This window comes from Rhinoderma darwinii, chromosome 2 (assembly GCF_050947455.1).
Source record: "Rhinoderma darwinii isolate aRhiDar2 chromosome 2, aRhiDar2.hap1, whole genome shotgun sequence".
In the NCBI taxonomy this organism is placed as follows: domain Eukaryota; kingdom Metazoa; phylum Chordata; class Amphibia; order Anura; family Rhinodermatidae; genus Rhinoderma; species Rhinoderma darwinii.
In genome coordinates, this window is record NC_134688.1 from 126,516,208 (window position 1) to 126,540,377 (window position 24,170).

Below are 24,170 nucleotides of genomic sequence, written 5' to 3' on the forward strand. Positions count from 1 at the left end.
TGTATCTATCGGATTATGGCTCACAGCGCTAATAATAAAAGCAATATTTATCTGCCCTAATTGTCTTATAACTTGCTGCCTAACAATTCCTGATATATTATTGCAGTTGCTAACTAGTTATCTTTCAAATCGCCCATCAAATAAAGGGGCACACAGCGTAGCAAATCTATCCATTTCTAATGAATTTTCTTTATTAAAGCTAATGCAGAACTACTGTCAGAGGTTCCTGTTCTCCACATGCATACAGCGGTTCTGTGCTGACAAAGCAAAATGTCAGAAGTAGAGTAAAACAGCTGAAAAATCGGCAACAGAACGCCCCAAAACATCTGCCCATTGATTTCAATGGGAAAACGGCGTTCTGTTCCGACAAAGCGTTTTTACACGTAAAAAAGGCAGCGAAAAAAGAAGTGCAGGACACTTCTTGGAACGTCTTTGGAGACGTTTTCCATTGACTCCAAAAAAGGCCGTAAAAACTGCAGCGAAAATCGCGAGTGGCACAAAAAGCGTCTGATAATCAGGAGCTGTTTTCTCTTGAAAACAGCGCTGTATTTTGAGACGTTTTTGACTCTGCGTGTGAACATAACCTAACTGTCGTTTTAGGAAACTTTTGACATGTAAGGCTATGTTCACACGCAAAAACGTCAAAAACGTCTCAAAATATGGAGCTGTTTTCAGGAGAAAATAGCTCGTGATTTTCAGACGTTTTTTGTGCCACTCGCGATTTTCGCTGCGTTTTTCACGGCTTTTTATATGGCCTTGGAAAATGGCTCCAAAGACGTCCCAAGAAGTGTCCTGCACTTCTTTTTCGCGGCCGTTTTTTACGTGTAAAAAAAGCAGCGAAAAACGCTCCATTGGAGCAGAATGCTGTTTTCCCATTGAAATCAATGGGCAGATGTTTGGAGGTGTTCTGCTTCCGATTTTCCGGCGGGTTTTTCGGCATTTACGGCCCGAAAATAGGCTGTGTGAACATACCCTCATAGTGACATGTCCGAAGTTTTGATTGGTGGGATGTCAAGACCCCGACCGATCGCTGAAATGGACAGGCAAAAGCACTCACCCGAGCACTTTGCCTTTGCAGCTGAGATCGGCAATTCTAGTATGCCTGAAGACAAGCTCACATAGAAAGTCTATGAGCACTTCATCAGGCTGAAGATGTATGTGCTCATTGACTTTCTATGTGAGCACATCTTCAGGTATAATACCATTGCTGATTGCAGCCAAAGAGGCAAAGCGCTCGGGCGAGTGCTTTTGCCCTTTCGTTTTATCGATTGGTGGGGGTCTCAACAACCGGACCCCCACCGATCAAAACTTCTGACAAGCCCCTATTACATATAAAAAGTAAGCTAAAACTTCAGTTAGTCTTTAATAAAGAATGTTGGACAAGATAAGTACGGACAGTGCTGGGATTCTAAGATGTTTGGGAGGGTCTGGGGTGCAGGAGCGACAAACAAGAGGCCTGCAAGCATCATATGGCTCCAAAGTGCAGAACCTGCACTTCAGACACTGACATTTGAGAAAAACCACATTAGGCCAAAAATTACATAACCACTAATGTGCACAAACATAGCCCGAAAGCTATATAGTATTAGGATCAGTTCACACGTTGCGTAAAAACTGTGGATTTTCCACAACGTAATTCGTTGCCGAAAATCTGCAGCAAATACAGTAGCAGCAAAGTGGATGAGATAAAACAAATCTCATCCATACGCTGCGTAAAAACCGGCTCAAAAATTTACCTGCAGTGCGAAATTATATTCGGAAGCATGTCAATTGTATTTGCATAAACGCTGATTATTTGTTGTGGGTTTTCCCTATTGAATTCAATAGGGACGTAAAACCTACAACAAATAGCAGTTGCGTTTTTTACGGCAGTTTCGCAGCAATCCCGCTGCAAAAAACACAAATCAGAAAAAAAATCTTATACTTACACAGGAGTCTGTGTTTCTTCATCCAGGCCGGCCTCTTGGGATGACGTTTCATCCCATGTAACTGCTGGAGCCAATCACAGGCTGTAGAGGCGGACACTAGTACATCCGGGCCGGCTGTAGAGGAGGCCGGCCTGGATGACTTAAGAGGACCGGTCTCCTGGGACGAAACGCAGGACGGCTAAGTGCTGCAGTTTTCCGCAGCGGACATTCTGGGCGAAAAACTGCACCACAGTTTGGTGCAGTTTTTAACCCATAATTCCCTGCGGCGCACAGGGCGAATACGCTGCATGTTTTTACGCAGCGTATCCGCCCCGTGTGAACTTTGAGGCTGAAAACCACCACACAATCACCACAAAAAATGTGTGGTAGACAGGACATGCTGCTTCTTAAAAAACAATACCTACACATGTGCCAGTGTTTGCTGCACAACATTCACTTCCCTGTGAGGCTCTTTTCATCCTCACGAAAGGATAGGTCAATACATATATGTAGTAACTTTATTTGCAACAGCAATAAAAACATGTGATAATGTGAAGTTTTGCGCAGAAACCGGCTAACCTGCAAAATTACGATTCTAATACAACCGCGTGGTCATACATGATGGGAGTTGTAACAACAACATACTGTAGAACTATAGCTACAGGGTGCAGAGCACAGCTGGGAATGGAGGAAGGAGGGATTTATAATGAATGCGAGAGATTATATAGATACAGACTCTATTTGTAAAGTAAGTTGAAAAAAGACCATCTAGTTCGACCCATAAATTAAAAAAATATAGATAGACTTATAGACAAGTTCTTTATGGGGCCCAGTATGCTGGCATCGTTTATTGAGACACTCTGGCACTGTCTATGGAGGGACTTTTCTGTCACAAGGTGGGCATAGGTGGGCAGTTTGATGGCACTATCAATAGGGTAACTCTGATCGTGCTGTTATTAGAGGCCATTTAGCCTTCATTATGAGGGTGTAGCCTTTTAAACAGACTGTATCTCCTGCCTCTTAGGCCTTATTTACACGAGTGTATTTCACGTCCGTGATACGCGCGTGAAAATCACGCACGTCGCACGGACCTCTGTAAGTCAATGTCGCCATTCAGACATTCCGTGTTTTTCACGCAGCGTGTGTCCCCTGCGTGAAACTCACTGCATGTCCTATACTTGAGCGTTTTTAGCGCATCACGCACCCATTGAAGTCAATGGGTGTGTGAAAATCACGGACATCACACGGACGCACATCCGTGTGCTGTGCGTGATTCGCGCAATAGTAGCTAAAAAAATTATGAGAAAAAGAAAACCACCTCCTTCATTTCATTTTGCATACGTCAAAACCACTTGACATAAGCATGCCATACGCGCGAAAATAACGCAGACACGCACAAAACACTGATGACACACGGAACTGCAACGTGCGCAAAACGCTGTATTTTTTACGCACGCAAAACGCACACGTTCGTGTAAATAAGGCCTTAACTGGTTGCCGACACAGGACGAGTATGCTCGGCGAGCACTTCGCGCATTAGGACAAGCATACTCGTCCTTTGTGACAGCCGTCCCTGCGCGCGTCTGTGCGCGCAATCGAGAGCGGGGCAACGGCTGTAATACACAGCCACGGCCACGCTCTGACAGCGGAGAGAAGAGAAACATCTTCTCTCCGCCGTTAACCCTTTGAACGCCGCGATGAAAGCTGATCGCGGTGTTCAAAGAGGGGGGACTGCACATTGATCGCGTCACAGAATATAACTGTGACGCGATCAAAGCCCATAACTCGTATGGCCAGACAGCCCAGGGTCCATTGAAGGACCCCAGGGCTGTCTGAACATCTTTCCTGTTGTTAGGGCATACTGAGGTATGCCCTAACAACTGCCTGTGTACAATCAATACACAGGCTAATGTACTGGCATATAGATCTATGCCAGTACATTACAGTTACAAAATAAAAATTATTAATCCCTTTATGGGATTAAAAGAAAAAGTTCAATGAATGTAAAAAAAAATTAATGATAAATAAATAAATAAAAAGTAAAAAAAATACATAGAAACATACATTTTTTTATAATACATAAACTTTTTAAAATATAAGTCCCAAAACATGAAATAATATAGACATATTTGGTATCGCCACGACCGTAACAACCTGTACAACAAATGTATAACATTATTTATGATGATCGGTGTATGGTGTAAAAAAAAAAAATTAAAACTGCAGTGGAACTGCTTTTTTCTGCATATTCGCCAAAATAAAAATGTATAGAAATTAAACGATAATGTATTTGTACCAAAAAATGGTACCTACATAAAGTACAACTCGTCCCGCAAAAAACAAAGTCTCATACAACTACGTCGTACAAAAAATAAAAGAGTTATGAGCGTCGGGATGCAAAGAGGGGAAATGTAAAAAAATGACTCTGTCCTCAAGGCCAAAATTGGCCGTGTCCTTAAGGGGTTAAACTGTTGAGTCATCTCACAGTAACATGCAGTCATTACACAAACAATTCTTTAATGGAGAATGAGCTTATCCCCCAAAAGCGACCACACATGAAATATGCCAATTGCTTATGCCAGAAATGGCTGCAGTCACAGTCTGTAGATATAGGAGTTGATACACAGCTCACATCTATAGGTGTTTCAGGCAAGTTGGACCCAATCCTTTACAGCCACATTCAGCAGGTCATAGGGTTTACACAATCCCTCCGTATCTAGGGCACAGTAAGAATCAGCAGCCGCTCACACATGACTTCTATACTCAGGTATTTCTTTCAGCAGCATAATATTCACCCTTCTGACTATCTGATGCCACGGCTGCCCGTCCGCTGTTACTGGAGGGGTTCAGGTACCTCAGGATACTCACTATCTGCCCACACCTTGCCAGTACTTCCTTCCATATGTCTCTACTGGCAACAACTGACATCCTTTTTCAGTTGGGAAGCTTCATCCAATCAGATCACAGGCTTCACCAACATGGATGCTGTGTATGAAGAAATGACAGACACAGGAGGCACTGACTAACAACTGACAGGATAACCATAAGCAAAAAGACAATTACATCCAGAGGCACACTCGATTCATCCATATTCATCCCCCTTAGGCCTTACTTACACGAGCGTATTTCACGTCCGTGTTACGCGCATGAAAATATCGCACGTCACACGGACCTATGCAAGTCAATGGGGCCATTCAGACATTCAGTGTTTTTCACGCAGCGTGTGTCCGCTGCGTGAAACTCACTGCATGTCCTATACTTGTGCGTTTTTTGCGCATCACGCGCCCATTGAAGTCAATGGGTGCGTGAAAATCACGGACAGCACACAGACGCACATCCATGTGCTGTGCGTGATTCACGCAACAGTTGCTAAAGAAATTATGAGAAAAAGAAAACCACCTCCTTCAGTTTATTTTGCTGACGTAAAAAACGCATGACATACGGATGACATACGCGCGTAAAATATTTTCCAATATGTAAGAATGCACACCTTAAATAAACGCTGTATTGGTGCTATAGAGGTTCGGGCTGGAAAACCCACACTAAAGATCCAAAGAATAACCTAGAAGCACTCCAATGATCCTTGAGAGTAATTTTTCAAAATAATTTTATTATGTATAATTCATAAGCGATTTTATCTGGACGTTTCGACCTAGCCTAGGTCTTTATCACAATCGCTGATTGTAGTTTAGATATAGTATGGAACGGCGTCTACCAGATGCTTTTCTGTTTACAAACATCCAAATGGCATGTCATAATGATGGCGGCTGCGCGAAAAGCACGCAGCCGCGCATCATATGATGCTGCCTCACGGAGCAGGTAAGTGGCTTTTGCGCAGGCAATACGCCATGTGTTTTGCGTGCGCAAAAACGCCACGTTCGTCTGAATCAGCCCTTAGGATGAGTTCACAGATTTGACAGATTTTCATCGCAGATTTTACCCTTTGCAAATGGTGAGATCTGCATCAAAGCCGCAACAAAATCAGCAAAGTGTAAACTCAGCCTTAGGTCCCATGCACACGACAGCAAAAAACCTCAGTTTTTGCGGACCGCAATTGCGGTCCGCAAAAACGGAGCCATTCACTTTCATTGAACACTGACACCTTTCCGTAGCACTACGGAAGGGTGTCAGTGCCGTGGAAATGTTCCGGGAATTATGGAACATGTCCGTTCTTTCGCATTTTGCGGGCCGTGCACCCATACTTTGTATGGGAGCACGGCCCGAAAATGCGGCTATCAGTCAGCGGCCGGCCGTGCCCGCAATCGCGGGCCGGGATTGCGGGCACGGTCGTGTGCATGGGGCCTAACACATACCCTACACTCCTCTGCACTCACAGTTCTTGTGCATGACTGTCCAATTATTCAGGTTTTCTGCAATGGTCAGCGGTAGAATTAGTTGATATTTCAATTGTTCCGGCTTTACCTGTGTAACAACATCAACGATAGCAATCTCCTCTTGTAGGGCCTCAGAAATCGTCATAACACTCTGGATTGCCATGGATGATTGTGGCAGTCCCTTTTGTATACAGCACTGGACAGGAAAGCAGGACTGTAAGCAAAAGTTCTTCTGGTTCTTGTATCACTGCTCATGCCGACATTTGCCACAGTATTGTTCTGCGGGGCTGGGGTTGTGGCTCTGGTAAACTATCCTGCCCAGTGATGACTGGAGGTGGACACAGACACCTTGAGTGGAATGCTCCCTACTGGGAGCAAACCGACTTCCTTTTACCGGTAGACCACTGGGGCCTGTAACATTTGCATATGCTGCACCGTTGAACCCTTCCACTACATCAAATTCTCCCCATCACCCACACTGCGCAGTATGTTCAGTGGGTGAGTCTTGTGATGGATATGTGATGTTCAAAGACCTCTTCCCTATTATCGTTACTTGTGATGAAGCCATATTATTGCCGTAAATTAAACCACTTCACTTTTTCCTTCACTCACATAACTAGTGGTTTCTTTACTGCTCCTATAAACAGCCATGACTGGTGCTTGGGCAAACACCTCCTCAGCTTGTGTGTTAACTATGACAGAGCTGGAGGATGGCCACAGGGCCGGCTCCAGGTTTATGTGGGCCCTTGGGCGACACAGGCTTAGTGGGCCTCTTTGCGAGGGAACTCACGGCGGCAGTAAATTGGCAGAAATTGGCAGTTTGTACCCCCATATAGAAGTTAAGCCCTGTTTATGCCCCCATATAGAAGTTAGGCCCCAATTTTGTCCCCATATAGAAGTTAGACCCACCAGGATGTCAGTAGACGCCAAAACTGTGGGCTTTCCCACCCTGGTAATGCTAGGCTGCAGCTGCTTTATTGTATCTGGCTGGTTATTAATAAAAATGGGAGGGACACCATGTTGTTTTTTCAATTATTTATTTATTTTAAAAAAAAACCTGATGTGGGCCCCCCCCCCCCCCCATTTTTCATAACCAGCCAAAAACAATAAAGCAGCCACAGCCTAGCATTACCAGGATGGGAAGGTCCATGGTTATTGGCTTTCCCAGCCTAATAATACCGGACTGCGGCCGCCCCAGTACCCGTCCATCACTTCAGATGGTCGGGTACCAGGGTAATAATGGGGGGTTAGTGTTAGAGTCTTTACCGTTTAACACTAAGCCCCGACCTTAGTGATGGATGCCTTTTTGGTCCGTTTTTCTCTGCTGTTTTGCATCCTTTTTGCATCTGGGCCGTGTTTCTGTTTTTGACGTCTGATTGTGACCTGTTTTGCATCTGTAATTCACTGTCCGTTTTAAAAACGGATGAATTTCATTTGTCAATTTTTTTGGTCCCAACCCACTGTAGATAGTGCCAGAGTGGCCCTTGTAGGTAGTGCAACACAGCCCCCTTGTAGTTAGTGCCACACAGCACCCTGTAGGTAGTGCCACACAGCCACCTGTAGGTAGTGCCAAACAGCCCCCTGTAGGTAGTGACAGACAGCCCCCTGTAGGTAGTGCCACACATTCCCCTTGTAGGTAGTGCCACACAGCGCCCTTGTAGGTAGTGCCAAACAGCCCCCTGTAGATAGTGCCATACAGCCCCATTGTAGGTAGTGTCATCTACTGGAGCGGGGGTGATATCTAGAAGGGGGCTGTGTGGGATTACCCCCAGTGCCTAGTGGCAAATACGGCCATGACATCCACACATGACAGTTGCTTATGATAGAAATGGCTGCAGTCACAGTCTGTAGATAGGGGCACATACACAGCTCACATCAATAGGTGCTTTAGGCAAGTTGTACACAATCCTTTACAGCCACATTCAGTTGGTCATAGGGTTTACACAATCTCTCAGTATCCAGGAGGGGAAGGGCACGTTAAGCATCGCCATCAGCAGCTGTTCACACATGACTTCTATACTCAGGTATTTCTTTCAGCAGCATAATATTCACCCTTCTGACTATCTAATGCTATGGCTGTTTGCCTGGTATTACTAGAGGGGTTCAGGTACCACAGCACACTCACTCTCTGCCCACATTTCACCCAGCACATCCATCCCCATATCTCAACTGGCACCAACCGACATCCTTTTTCAGTTGGGAAGCTACAGACACAGCTGCACATGAAGAAACTACAGGCACAGGAGACACTGACTAATACCTGACAGGGTAACCAGAAGAACACAAAGTGAAATGACCAAAACATCTAGAGGCACACTTTATTCATCCATATTCTTCTGCCTTACATCCTGTACTCATGGGAGGGGTTTATATATTAAAAATTCCTCCAGTGTAAGTTCTCTTTAAAATTATTGTTAAATGTAGCCAAGCGTGATGTAGTTAGTGCCATACATAGTACTAGGGTCTAGAGTAGGGGCGTAAATAGGAAAGACTGGGCCCCATAGCAAACTTTTGACTGGGGCCCCCCCTCCCCTGAGTGTCACACAACCCCCCCTTGTAGATAGTGCCTTTTTTACAGCCCCCCTGTAGATAACGCCATACAGCCCCCCTGTAGATAACGCCATACATCCCCCCTGTAGATAACGCCATACAGCCCCCCCCTGTAGATAACTCCATACAGCCCCCTTTGTAGATAGCACCATGCATCCCCCTGTAGATAACACCATACAGCCCCCTCTGTAGATAACGCCATACAGCCTCCCCTGTAGATAACGCCATACAGCCCCCCCTGTAGATAACACCATACAGCCCACCCTGTAGATAACGCCATACAGACCCCTGTAGATAACGCCATACAGCCCCCCTGTAGACAACGCCATACAGACCCCCCTGTAGATAACGCCATACAGCCCTCCCCTGCCTGTAGATAACATCATACAGCCCCCCGTGTAGATAGATAGCGCCATACAGTCCCTTGTAGATAGCGCCATACAGCCTCCTGTAGTTAACGCTATACAGCCCCCCCCTGTAGATAGATAGCGCCATACAGCCCCCCCTGTAGATAGCGCCATACAGACCCCCTGTAGGTAACGCTATACAGCCCCCACCCTGTAGATAACGCCATACAGCCCCCCTGTAGATAACGCCATACAGTCCCCCCTGTAGATAACGCCATACAGCCCCCAATGTAGATAACGCTATACAGCCCCCCCTGTAGATTGCGCCATACAGCCCCCTGTAGATAGCGCCATAAAGACCCCCCTGTAGATAGCGCTATATAGCCCCCCCACAGGATAGGGGATACATGTGTGAGTGCTTGCAGCGATAGGGAGAACGGGGGACCGAAAGTCCCCCGAAGTTCTCCATGACTAACCTCTGACTTCCGGGGTCTGTGTCGGCAGCTCAATAAAAATAAAAGGAGCGATGGTCACGCATGCGCACAAGCGCGACCGGCACTCCATTCATTTCTACGGAGCTGCCGACACAGACCCCGGAAGTCCGAGGATTGTGATGGAGATCACACATGTAGGGGGGATAGATAGGGGGATACATGTCTTTTGTAGGAACAACCCCTTTAATGGCAGAGCGGGGAGGTACCTCCCTGCTCTGCCATAGTGTTTAGTGGCGTCGCGCTGTAGTAGCCATAGCAGCAGCTAGCGGAGCCTGCGGCCATGGTGGGGGCCCGTGCCGGGGGGCGACACGGGCCCCCTCATGCCGCGGGCCCCGAAGCAGCCGCTACGGCTGCTACAGCGGTAGTTACGCCAGTTGTCTAGAGAGTGCAATGCTTTGCCTACATAGAGCCAAACGGTGCCCAAAAATAATCAAAAGAGCCTAGAGTGCTTTACTTTGCTCACATAGAGCTACACAGTACCTTAGTGTAATACTTTGCCCGCATATTGCCAATGCCCAAGGAGTGCCATTCTCACATAAAGCCAAATAGTGCCAAGATTTGCTTAGGTAAGTAGTGCTTATAGTCACCAGTGACACAGAAACCCTATCACAAGGCTCATTCTTAAAGGGAATGTGTTGCCAGCAAAACATGATTTTTATTTTTTTAGTTAAACAATTAGTGTATAGGTGATTAAACATTGTTCTAATTTATTTATTTTTTTCAAGAGTCAGGAAATATTATAAATTGGATTCAATTGGATTCTAATTTATAATATTTCCCATTGCTGGTCACTAGATGGAGCCATTCCCAAAATTGCAGCATTGCATGTGGTAAAGCAACCACATTGCTTTATGCTGCAAAATTGGGTAAAAATCCCTCGCTCTAGTGAGCTCTCAGCATCCCCCCCTCCTTTATCCTGGCTAGTGCCGGGAGAAACGAGGGGTTTGAACGGTCTAACCTCCTACACTGTGTGTCGCCATTTTTTGAGCTAACACACAGTGTAGAAGGTTTACATACAGTAGTAAACACACACTGAACACAAACATACATAGAAATCCCTTACCTGCTCCAGTCGCCGCCGCTCCCTCCGGTCCATCCGCTCCGTCTGCTGCCGCTGCTCCATGTACACAAGTCCGGAAGCCGCGACCGGAAGTAGTAATCTTACTGTCCGGCCGCGACTTCCGGTCCACAGGAAAATGGCGCCGGACGGTGCGCATTTCAAATTGAACTGTGTGGGAGCGGCGAATGCGCCGTTCCCACACAGCGGCGTACATGTTAGTGGATGGAACGGGCCCCGTTCGCAGTCCCTATGGGACTGGAGCTGCCGTATTCCATGTCTGTATGTGTCGTTAATCGACACATACAGAAATGGGAAAAAAAATGGCAGCCCCCATAGGGAAGAAAAAGTGTAAAAATAAGAAAAAGTAACACACAAACACACAAATTAATCCAAACGTTTTTAATAAAGCACTAACATCTTTAACATATTAAAAAAAAAATTGTGGTAACACTGTTCCTTTAACCTAACTGATCCCTCTGCACTGAGCCGGAGAGATATGCTGCCATCTGCTGGCCGCAGTCAGTAAAGCTAGTTATGTCTCATTAATAATAATAATAATAATAATAATAATAATAATAATAATAATCTTTATTTATATAGCGCCAACATATTACGCAGCACTTTACAATTTAGAGGGAACATGAAACAAACAATATCAGACATTACATAGTGACAAAGTTCATTTACAATTCAAACCTGGGGAGTGAGGACCCTGCTCGCAAGAGCTTACAATCTATGAGGACATAAGGGAGACACAAAGTGTAATAGTGTTTGTTCTGTTCAATGGTCCGGCCATTTTTATACACATGCGGTGGTAACATAAAGCTGCATGAGCCGGTCACCAGTAAAAGGCAGTACAAACAATGCTGATGGTAAACACTAATCAATACTTTACTGCCAAAATCGTAGAGCTTGGAGAACATGTAGAGCTTTTATAATGCAGTGATAAAGAGGAAGATAAAACAAAACCCCTATGAAGTAATCCAGCGGTTTCTTAAAATATTTAAAAAATCTGTGCAAAATTATATTTACACCGTGTTCCAAATTATGCACATTGAATTTAAGTGTCTTTTCAATTAAACTCATGGATGGTATTGTGTCTTAGGGCTCTTTGGGTCATTGTACTCAATCTCAGACACCTGTGATAATTAGTTTGCCAGGTGTGCCCAATCAAAGGAAAATTACTTAAGAAGGACGTTCCACATTATTAAGCAGGCCACAGGTTTCAAGCAATATGGGAAAGAAGAAGGATCTCTCTGCAGCCGAAAAGTGTGAAATAGTGCAATACCTTGGACAAGGTATGAAAATATTTGGTTATTTCAAGAAAACTTAAGCGTGATCATCGTACTGTGAAAAGATTTGTGGCTGATTCAGAGAACAATGGGTTCGATAAGATAAAGGCATAATGAGGAAGGTTTCTGCCAGACAAATTAATAGGATTAGGAGAGCAGCTGCTAAAATGTCATTGCAAAGCAGCCAACGAACCTCAAGGTGTAGGATCCTCCAGAGGTTTGCAAGTGTGCATAAAGCTATTATTCGGCCACCCCTAAACAATGCTCACAAGCAGAAACGGTTGCAGTGGGCACAGAAATACATGAAGACTAATTTTCAAACCGTGTTGTTTACTGATGAGTGCCGTGCAACCGTGGATGGTCCGGATGGATGGAGTAGTGGATGGTTGGTGAATGGCCACCATGTCCCAACAAGGCTGCGACGTCAGCACGGAGGTGGCGGAGTCATGTTTTGGGCTGGAATCATGGGGAGAGAGCTGGTAGGCCCCTTTAGGGTCCCTGACGGTGTGAAAATGACCTCTGCAAAGTACGTAGAGTTTATGACTGACCACTTTCTTTTGATTTCTGTAAACATGACCTCCTGATGCTGCAAATTCAACAAATTACCATTTTAGTTCTCTTTACAACCTTTAAAATGTTTTGATCTCTGTTGTGCATAATAATTTGAACCAGTGCATTTTGAGTTTTTTACTTCTAAAAAAAATCATTAGGAGATTTGTTCAATAACATTTGCATTCTACTCCAACAGTTGATGGTTTGAAGATTATACTGACTGTCATTTGCATCGACTATTTAGGAAAATCAGCGAAAAATAACATTTGCGTAATAATTTGGAACGCGGTGTAAAGGGAACCTGTCACCAGCATTTCACCTATTAAACTTTACTTACATACACACCCCCCTGCACTCAAAAGTTTAATGCCGTTACCCAGTTTCCTAAACTCCTCCTCCGACCCTAAATAATGGTCTGCAAACATTTTGCGCCTTTTATGGTATGGGGCATGCACCGCTATGGGTCCCGTTGTGCGCATACACCAGCACAAAACATTGCCGGGGATCGCCGTTCTAACTCACCCTCTGACGATCCCAGCCATGGACATCTCTCTGCTCTGCCAGGAAGAGGCGGACGCCGGCACTCTCTTCCGGGTCCTCGTGCTGTTTCCCGCAGGGAGCGCGCGCGTGCACGGCCTTAAAGGGCCAGTACGCGTCCAGCTGTCAAAAATCAATAATCAGCCCAAATGGCTGCTGGACTATAAAAAGGGGCTCTGCCCACTGGTTCCTTGCCTGAGCGTTATTGTATACCCTAGTTTGTCTTGCTAAAGGTCTCCCAGTGTTTTCCAGTTCCCAGTGTTACCCGTTCCTGCTGCCTGTACCCTGTATCCTGTGCTATCGTTACCTGCTGTGAAAGCCAAGTCGTGTCTTCCCTCTGCATCCGCAGCGTTACCTGCTGTGAAAGCCAAGTCGTGTCTTCCCGCTGCATCCGCGGCGTCACCTGCTGTGAGAGCCAAGTCGTGTTCCTGCCACTGTCTACATTGCCTCAGGTACCCGTTCAGAACTATAGACATTGTTTTGTACCTTGTTGGCCAGCTGCTATCCCGCTACGCGGTACGACCCAGTGGGTCCACACCCCGCGCCGTGACAGTACGCTCAGACCATGGACCCCGCTGGCCAAGTCAAGAGCCTGTCATTCTCCCAAGCCATGCAGGCGGACCTGCAGGATCTGCAAGCGCGACAGGATCAACTCATTGTGGCAGTAGACTCCATGGCGCAGCATCTTGGTGCGCTAGTTTCTTCCGTCATCGCTCCTAGTCAAACTCCTCCGATCGACCCTCCTGCTACACCTCCTGACAGCTCCAGTTCGGACTCTCGGTTCTCGCTGCCATTGCCACCTCGGTTTCATGGAGATGCAAGTTCGTGCAGGGGGTTCCTGAACCAATGCCAAATCCACTTCACTCTGCACGCACCAGCATTTCCTTCGGACGGAGCCAGGATCGCCTTTATTGTATCCCTACTCGCCAGCAAGACCCTGGCGTGGGCGAATCCAATCTGGGAACGACAGGGACCCGAGACCAGAGACTTCCAGGGGTTTGTGCGGTTGTTCCGTTCTGTATTTGAGGAGCCTGGACGAGTCTCATCGGCAGCCACTGCTATCTTTAACCTGCGTCAGGAGGACGCCTCTGTGGGCGAATAAACCATCCAGTTCCGGACTCTGGCAGGAGAATTGTCCTGGAACAATGAGGCCTTGGTTGCATCCTTCTGGCATGGCCTATCGCCTGAGATCAAAGACGAACTGGCTGCTCGAGATCTCCCAGCTTCCCTGGATGACCTGATTCTACTGGCTACCCGCGTGGATATAAGGCTCAGAGAGAGATCCCAAGAGATTCTTCAGGAGAAACGGCTTCCTAGACTGGCGCCCAACTTCCAGCAACCCCTCTTGCCTTGTTCTTCTGCTGCGCCCGAGGTTCCGATGCAGGTGGATGGGCTTAAACTGTCTGATGAAGAGAAACAGCGCAGGCGCACCTCTGGACTCTGTCTGTATTGCGGCCTTGCTGGCCATGTCGTGCGTCTGTGTCCCCAGAGGCCTAAGAAACCCCAACGCCTGGGATTGGTTGGAGAGACAACCCTGTGCGCTACTGCACTTGATAGAGAATTCTCGTCCAAGCTGTTTATTCCTGTGACCATTGTCGCTGGCGGGAGACCTCATCCAGTCTCTGCCTACCAGGACTCTGGCTCCGCAGCCAATTTCATCTGTCAGGACCTTGTGGATCTTCTTCATTTGCCTACTGTTTTGCTGGAGAGACCATTGATCGTTGCCTCGGTAGATGGATTGCCTTTGTCTGACCCAGTATTGTCTGTGACCAAGCCATTAAGACTCCAGGTGGGAGCTCTTCATTCCGAGCTCATTTCTTTGTATGTCCTGTCCAAGGCCATCAACCCCGTGCTGCTGGGTTTGCCTTGGCTCCGTCTTCACGCCCCAGTCCTGAATTGGAACTCTGGAGAAGTTCTTCAGTGGGGTCCCAGGTGTCTAGACCGCTGTCTGGGCCATGTCCATCCATCCCAGCCTTTTTTGGCTCAGTCATTGACAGGCCTGCCTCCTTGTTACTCTCAGTTTGCTGATGTCTTCGACAAAAAGGAGGCAGAGATATTGCCACCACATCGAGAATACGACTGTCCTATCGACTTGGTTCCTGACTCTTCCCCTCCTCGCGGTAGAGTATACCCTCTTTCCTTGCCAGAGACCCAGTCTATGTCGGCCTACATTAAAGAGAATCTAGAGAGGGGCTTCATACGAAAGTCTTCATCCCCGGCCGGAGCCGGGTTTTTCTTTGTCAAAAAAAAGGATGGATCCCTTTGACCCTGCATTGACTACCGGGGCCTCAATCAGATCATGGTGAAGTACCCCTTGCCGTTGATTTCTGAGCTCTTTGATCATATATGGGGGGCGAAAAAAAATTCCAAGCTTGACCTGCGGAGGGCCTACAATCTAATCCAGATCCGTCAGGGAGACGAGTGGAAGACTGCCTTTAACACACGTGATGGACACTACGAATATTTGGTCATGCCCTTCGGCCTGTGTAACGCTCCCGCAATATTTCAGGAATTTGTGAATGACATATTTCGTGACCTCCTCTATGTCTGTGTTGTGGTGTATCTCGATGATATCTTGATTTTTTCCCCAGATCTTGTGACTCATCAGGGCCATGTCCGGCAGGTGTTTCTTAGATTAAGAGAGAATCATCTCTACGCCAAGTTGGAGAAGTGCTTGTTCCAAGAGAAGTCTCTACCCTTCCTGGGCTATATCATCTCTGATCAGGGTCTCAAGATGGCCCCTGAAAAGGTCAAGGCTGTCCTGGAGTGGCCATGTCCCCAAGGCTTAAGGGCCATACAACGCTTCCTGGGATTCGTCAACTTCTACAGACTGTTAATCCCCAACTTCTCTCCTCTGACAGCCCCCCATCTCCACCCTCACTAAGAAGGGTATGAATGCCAAAGTGTGGACTCCAGAGGCGGAGATCGTATTTGAAACCTTAAAGAAAGCCTTCACGTCTGCCTCCATTCTGCACCATCCTGATGTGTCCCTGCAGTTTTCGTTAGAGGTGGACGCCTCCTCTATTGGTGCCGGCGCTCTATTGTTCCAGAGGGGTTCGAAAGGCAAGACGGTGGTATGTGGTTACTACTCCAAGCTGTTTTCTTCTGCAGAGCGCAACTTCTCGATTGGGGATCGGGAGTTACTGGCCATCAAGCTGGCTCTGCAGGAGTGGAGACACCTACTGGAAGGCGGAGCTCATCCTATCCTGGTCTTCACGGACCACAAGAACTTGACCTACCTACAGACGGCTCAATGGCTGAACCCTCGTCAAGCCAGATGGTCATTGTTTTTTGCACAGTTCCGGTTCGAACTCCACTACCGACCTGCCGACAATAATGTGAGGGCCGATGCCTTGTCCAGGTCATTTGAGACAGAGGACACTGTGGCGTCCCCACAGAATATTATCGATCCTTCCTGCATCTACTCTGTCAACCCTCTGCAGGTTAGAGACATTCCTCCAGGAATAACTTTCGTATGGCTGGCAGACAGAGGAAGAATCCTTCGCTGGGGTCACAGTTCCAAGCTGGCAGGACATGCGGGTGCCCGTAAGACCCGAGACCTAATTGCCCACGCTGCCCAAAGACGTCATAGACTTTGTCTCCTCCTGTACGGTGTGTGCAGCCAACAAGGGTGCCCACTCCAGACCAGCCGGTCTGCTCCAACCACTGCCTGTGCCCGAGGCCCCCTGGCGGCATATTGCTATGGATTTTGTTACAGATCTGCCTCCCTCTGCAGGATGCAGTGTGATCTGGGTGGTGGTGGATCATTTTTCAAAGATGGCTCATTTTGTTCCCCTGACTGGCCTGCCTTCTTCCGCTCGACTGGCTGATCTCTTCATGCAACACATCTTCCGTCTGCATGGATTACCTCTGCATATTGTCTCGGATCAAGGGGTCCAGTTCACCTCTAAGTTCAGGAGAGCACTCTGCGGCCTACCCGGGGTAAAGTTGGACTTCTCCTCAGCTTACCACCCTCAGTCCAATGGGCAAGTTGAGAGGATTAATCAAATTATGGAGAACTACCTACGGCACTTTGTTTCCAGAAGACATGATGACTGGGTGCAGCTGCTCCCGTGGGCGGAGTTCTCTTATAATAACCATACCAGTGAGTCCACCACCTCCAGCCCGTTCTTCATAGTCTATGGCCAACATCCTCGAATACCCCTGCCCGGCTCTACTATGTCTCAGGTGCCTGCAGCCGATTCTACCATCAGGAACTTTCTGCAAATATGGCAGCAGACACGATCTTCTATTCTGCTGGCGGTGGACCGCATGAAGAGAAAGGCAGACACTAGAAGACGAGAACCTCCCCAGTTTCTTCCAGGTACAAAGGTCTGGCTGTCTTCCAGGAATATCCGGCTGAGGGTGCGATCTTGCAAGTTTGCTCCCAGATTCCTTGGACCCTTCGAGATTCTGCTGCAGATCAATCCTGTGTCGTACAAGCTTCGACTGCCTCCTACCCTCAAGATCCCTAACTCCTTCCACGTCTCCTTGCTAAAACTTGTGGTTCTGAACCTCTACTCCAGGACTCCTAGTTCCGCAGTGGCTCCTGGCGGTTCATCCGGAACTTTCGAAGTGAGGGAGATCCTGGGCACCAAGAAAGTAGGAGGCAGGACATTTTACTTGGTGGATTGGAGGGGATTTGGTCCAGAAGAGAGGTCTTGGGAGCCAGAGGAGAACATCGATGCCCCTGTCCTCATGAAGAAATTTCTTTCCCGCTCTGGTCCCAAGAAGAGGGGGCATAAGAGGGGGGATACTGTTACGTCCATGGCCGGGGATCGCCGTTCTAACTCACCCCCTGACGATCCCAGCCATGGATATCTCTGTGCTCGGCGTCCGCCTCCTCCAGGCAGACGCCGACACTCTCTTCCGGTCCTCGTGCTGTTTCCCGCAGGGCGCGCGCGCCCGCGCGTGCACGGCCTTAAAGGGCCAGTATGCGTCCACCTGTCAAAAATCAATTATGAGCCCAAATGGCTGCTGGAATATAAAAAGGGGCTCTGCCCACTGGTTCTTTGCCTGAGCGTTATTGTATACCCTAGTTTGTCTTGCTAAAGGTCTCCCAGTGTCTTCCAGTTCCCAGTGTTACCCGTTCCTGCTGCCTGTACCCTGTATCCTGTGTCTTCCCGCTGCATCCGCAGCGTTACCTGCTGTGAAAGGCAAGTCGTGTCTTCCCGCTGCATTCGTGGCGTCACCTGCTGTGAGAGCCAAGTCGTGTTTATGCCACTGTCTACATTGCCTCAGGTACCCGTTCAGAACTATAGACATTGTTTTGTACCTTGTTGGCCAGCTGCTATGCCGCTACGCGGTACGGCCCAGTGGGTCCACACCCCGCGCCGTGACATTGATTCATAAGCGCGGGATTTCGTGTCTGCTGGGAGTAGGAGAGGAGCTGTCAATCAAACGTAAGTAGATGGGTTTAACTCGAAAGGGCTTGAAGAATGAAGATATGAATCTTTTCGAATGAAGATATGACTCTTTTCTGCTCATTAGCATACGGCACAGGAACACTAATAAACTGAATACTAAGGGTATGTTCACACGGCTTATTTACGGACGTAATTCGGGCGTTTTACGCCTCGATTTACGTCCAAAAATGCGGCTCGATAGTGTCGGCAAACTCTGCCCATTGAAAGCAATGGGTTTTACGTTGGTCTGTTCCCACGAGGCGTAAATTTACGCGTCGCTGTCAAAAGACGGCGCGTAAATAGACGCCCACGTTAAAGAAGTGCCTGTCACTTCTTCACAAGTAAATGGAGCCGTTTTCTATTGACTCCATGGAAAAACAGCTCCATTTACGTCCGTAATTGACGCAGAGAAAAGAGCCTCAACATGCCATGACGGCTGAAATTACGGAGCTGTTTTCTCCTGAAAACAGCCCCGTAATTTCAGCCGTTACGGACGCTGCCGTGTGAACATACCCTAAAGGTACAGAGACGACTTAGAATTATAGGCTACATATAAATGATTAATCACCCACTTCCACCAGGTATTGCTGGTTTAACAGGTGAAATGCTGGTGACAGGTTCCCTTTAATTCTTGCAGATGATATTAAGTATGGCAGGTACACCTCCGATATATAAATACAGATGTAACCAAGTTTATCTGAAAAAGTTATTGAAAAAGTCAAGTTAAAGTTTCTTGTCAGTGTCTATTTAATGTGTTAAGAGTCAAGATAAAGTTGGCTACATCTGTATATAAAACACAGCCAATATCGAGAACGTTTCATCTGCCTGCTATGTAGGAAACTATAAAGCCCAGTTCACACAGAGGTTTTTTGACAAGTTTGTTGACGCGGAAACTGCTCCGCAAAACTCGTCAAAAAACGCCCGAAAATGCCTCCCATTGATTTCAATGGGAGTTGGACGAGTTTTTTACCGCGAGTAAAAATACCGCGTTGCGGTAAAAAGAAGCGACATGACCCATCTTGAGGCAGTTTCCGCCTCCAAAACACCATTTCAATCAGTCGGAAAGGGTAAAAAAAACACCTTGAAGAGTGTTTTGAGGAGTTTTGTTCAAACCACTGTGCAAAAAACGTCTGGAGCAGTTTTTGCAGGAGGAACTTTCCTCCTGCAAAAAACTCTGTGTGAACACAGCCTAATATAGCTCTATTCAAGTGAATGGGGCTGTGCTTCATTTCCCTGCACAACAGGTGGGTCGAGAGTGGCGCTGTGCAGGGAAAAACTGTAAGGGAGCTGCAACAATTAACTAATGCTGCATCCTCCTTCATTCTCCTACTGCCGGACCCCTATGTGTCAGGAAGTGATGGCATACCTTTGGTGGGAAAACCCCTTTTAGGGCACGTTCAGACGTGGCGGAATGTTTCCGCTGAAAATGTTGGTGCAGATTTGGGGCAATTACGCAACGAATCCGCACCAACATTTGCATATTTGACAGGTAATTCAGACGTTGCAGAAAAGACAGCGGACTTGCCACAGATTTCAGTTTTTGCATCGCAAAGGCTGCAATACGCAGTGAAATTCCGCTTCTTCTCCACAACAGGCAGTGCATGCTATGGTCCGCAGCGGAGTTTTCCGCAACGTTTGAATTAACTTGCCTAAAAATGTATTGAAACAAATGTAAAAAACGGCCACTGGAGAATTCCACTGCAATTCCGCCACGTCTGAATGTGCCCTAAGGCCTTCATCACACACAGAGATTTTTTTTTGGGCCTATTTAAACCGCATCACCAAAAGGCATCTAAAAACGTTAGGATTTTGTAAAATGTAACAGCGGTTTTTTTATGGCATATTTAGTGGCGTTTTTTGTGTGGGGTTTCTCATTTGGTATCATTTTGAATTTGCTTTTATATGGCGTTTTTGAAGTCCTACAGAGAAGCCTATAAGAAAAACGCCTGAGAAAAACGCCATATCAAGAGAATGCTGTATTTGGGGAAAAAACGCCATTGACCACAAAATTGCCTAAAGAATGCCACAAACCAAAACACAGTTGTGTGTAGGGCTTTTTACATTTTAGTCCTTATTCACACGAACGTCTACATTTTGCGTGTGCAAAAAACGCAGCGTTTTTCTTGCGCTGCAGTTCCGTGTGACATCCATGTACGGTGCGCATCTTCGTTTTTTACACTCGTATGCCATCCTTATGTTACGCATTTTTTACGTCAGCAAAATAAACTGAAGGTGTTTTTCTTTTTCTCATCATTTCTTTAGCAACTGTTGCGTAAATTACACACAGCATATATATGACGTCCAATGGGTGCGTGATGCGCAAAAAACACACAAGTATAGGACATGCAGTGAATTTCACGCAGCGGACACACGTTATCTACAGCGCTCCTTTAATTTTTATTGAACTGCGCAGACCCCGGAAGTCCGAGGTTCGTCATTGAGAACTTCGGGGGACTTTTGGTCCCCCGTTCTCCTTATCGCTGCCAGTGATCACACATGTATCCCCTATCCTGTGGATAGGGGATACATCTCTTTTGTAGGGCAAACTGTAGGTAGTTTTTTTTGGGGGGGGGGGGCTGTATGGTGTTATCTACAGGGGGGGCTGTATGGCGTTATCTACAGGGGGGGCTGTATGGCGTTATCTACAGGGGGCTGTATGGCATTATCTACAGGGGGCTGCATGGCGTTATCTACAGTGGGGTTATGAGGCTGTATGGCGTTATCTACAGGGGGGCTGTATGGCGTTATCTACAGGGGTGCTGTATGGCGTTATCTAAAAGGGGGGCTGTATGGCGTTATCTACAGCAGGAGGGCTGTATGGCATTATCTACAGGAGGGCTGTATGGCGTTATCTACAGGGGGGCTGTATGGCGTTATCTACAGGGGGCTGTATGGCGTTATCTACAGGGGGGCTGTAGGGCATTATCTACAGGAGTGCTGTATGGCGTTATCTACAGGGGGGGCTGTATGGCGCTATCTACAGGGGGGGCTGTATGGTGCTATCTATAGGGAGCACTGTGTGGCGGAATCTATAGGGAGGCACTATCTACAAGGGGGAGTTGTGTGATACCCAGGGGAGGGGGGCCCCAATCAAAAGTTTGCTATAGGGCCCAGTCTTTAGTCGTTACGCCCCTGATCCTGGCCTAACAAGCCTTCGTTTTCAGGTGTCAATTTAGTGCAGGATATGGTAGCTGTGGATGTCACAGTAGGTTTCTTATATACTAACTTTTGTAAAGGTACCTACTGGGAAAACTGATTATTAGGGCTTATTCAGAGGAACCTAAATTAGTCCATGTAATGGATGGTTTTTTTTTAACGACCGTCACACGGCTGCATGTATTTCAATGTCTGTTTACACAGCCGTTGTTTTAAGGGACCGTGTGAAGGGTCCGTAAAAAATAGGACGTCCTATTTTTGTCCGTTTTCACGGATCCCTCTATAGGCTTAAGTCTATGAGGGATCCGTGAAAACAGGATCCATGAAAATCTGCCGTTTTTCACGTCCGAGTTTACACTCATTCATCTGAATAAAGCCTAAGAAAAATTTAGAAAATCAGTTGAATCCTATGTCCACATATTGGTAAAGTGTAGATGCCACAATAACAATCATTTCCAATGACTGGCCCAGTGACAGCTTTTATATTGCCCTCTCCATAGTACATTGCATTTACCATGTTTACTCATTACCAGAGCAAACTCCCTTTGTGACAATTTGCATCTGAAATTATAGGAAGCAATATGCATTTACATTATTTATGAATGATTACAAGCTGTAAAAGATTTCTGTTCTTGGTGATTACTACATCAAAATGAGAATTTTTTTCAGCTCCTGTAGTTTACAGTCTGTTTTTATTTACAGAGCTGCAGATATCATGCAGGGTTATTTGATTTCCAGTAGTTTTCTTTAATAGGGCACCCATATGTTTCTGCTGAACAACACTGGAAGCAATAATTATAAAACCAATGTCACTAATAACAATACATGTATTCTACAGCAACTGATACCAATGTTCCAATTATAGCAAAAGTTTCTGAAACAAAGTGTGGGAAAAATGGCTCCAAAAACGTCCCAAGAAGTGACCTGCACAAATTTTCGCAGCCGTTTTTTTACACGCCCGTTTTTCAAAACGTGAAAAACAGCCCATCGGAACAGAACGCCGTTTTTCCCATTGAAATCAAAGGGCAGATGTTTGGAGGCGTTCTGCTTCTGACGTTTACGCCCCGAAAAACGGCCGAAAATAGGCCGTGTGGACATACCCTAACACACTATTTGCTACCAGGGGTATTAAAGGTGTAGAGATCATGTGTGGCTGCTTGTAAGGCTCTATTCACACTGCGTTTGCAGTATATGTTAGCTCCTGTTCTCATCACATTTTAGGCCTACTTTTAACATATATGCCAGGAGAAAAGCTCCCGACGTATATGTTAAGCATAGGCTGTGACGGATGCCTTACAGTGAAATCTGTCAATCAAAGGCTGTAATTGTATTCTATTTAACGGATACGTCATGAACTCTCATGATCCTTTTAATGACGTATCCACTAAACAGACACCATTATAGCCTATGGGTGACGGATGCCACTGTTAGGCATCCATTTAATAAATCTGTCACCCATAGGCTACCATGTTACTGGACTTTTTGGGTTGGAATAGCATAGTATACTACGCTATTCCATGTATTTATTTTTGCTGTTTACTGACATATTCCGGCCAGATGGAGGCCAAAAGAACACTCTGTTGGCAATGAAGCCCTATGAAAACGTTTAGCATGTGCGTCGGGAGCTTTCCTGAAGTACACGCTAAACATAGAGCCAACACATGATGTGAACAGTCCCTTAGGTGTATGCACTGGGAAAGCTCCCAACTCATACGCCAAATATATCTGTAAGGCCCCATTGACCTGACGTATATGCCAAAAGAGTGTCTTTGGCATAGGTTGGTGGAGGTACGTGTGGCATACCTTTTTTCTTTTTACTGTATAGGAAAGCGTAAAGGCATACAGTAAAAAAACCATAAACCTTTCTTTACAATGGGACACCATTGCCAACGTATATGAAACTGTATGCATATATAGTGTTGTCGGAGTTATATATCCAAATGCAGAATGAATCTATTATATAGATGCCACTTATAGCAGCACATTATTCTGGCTATTGTCAAATCCATTATATGAAAGCAAGAAAGCACTTCCCGATTTTGTGGAGTCACATGATGTAAGACTTGAGCCCTCTCAGCAGAAAAGCATCATGTTACACTCCTGAGTTATAATGGGGTCTGTCAAGGTTCCGTTGAAGTTTCTGTCGTTTTGACAAGAGTCGTGCAGCATACTGACAAAGAAGGCGCCAACCGCCAATGTGAACAGAGCATAACTCTGCGTTTAACAATTTATAAACAGTTAAAATCGACAGAGAATGTTGCACATTAAAACATTACATAGCCTGCATAGATTTTGAGTTACGTAAGGATTCTCTCCATTCATGTCTAAAGTTAAAATTTAAATTCTGCTGGTTTCTTGTTACCAGAATGCAGTGCATTGAGGGAAGCCAGATATTAATTATACAGATAACATGCTGCGCTATTGTTTCTGGTAATTTAGACCGAGGATCTCCAACGCAGGCGTGAACAGGCCCTTAGGCTGGATTCACAAGAGCATGTTCGGTCCATAAAGGGCGGAACGTATTTCGGCTGCAAGT

General features: G+C 46.4%; 1 protein-coding gene across 4 annotated transcripts in view; it reads right to left on the bottom strand.

The window, feature by feature from the left end:
• The window catches only part of CCDC122 (coiled-coil domain containing 122), a 43,804-nt gene extending 38,945 nt beyond the window's left edge, over nucleotides 1-4,859 (bottom strand). Inside the window, exon 1 of one of the 4 annotated variants that reach the window (XM_075850240.1) lies at nucleotides 4,776-4,859. In XM_075850240.1, coding sequence (XP_075706355.1) covers nucleotides 4,776-4,809 — 34 coding nt within the window. In that variant the 5' untranslated portion in view covers nucleotides 4,810-4,859. Of the gene's footprint in view, nucleotides 1-4,539; nucleotides 4,632-4,655 lie in introns of those variants that run through there. The other 3 variants (XM_075850239.1, XM_075850242.1, XM_075850241.1) reach the window with 3 other exon arrangements.
• Nucleotides 4,860-24,170: the final 19,311 nt, after the last annotated feature.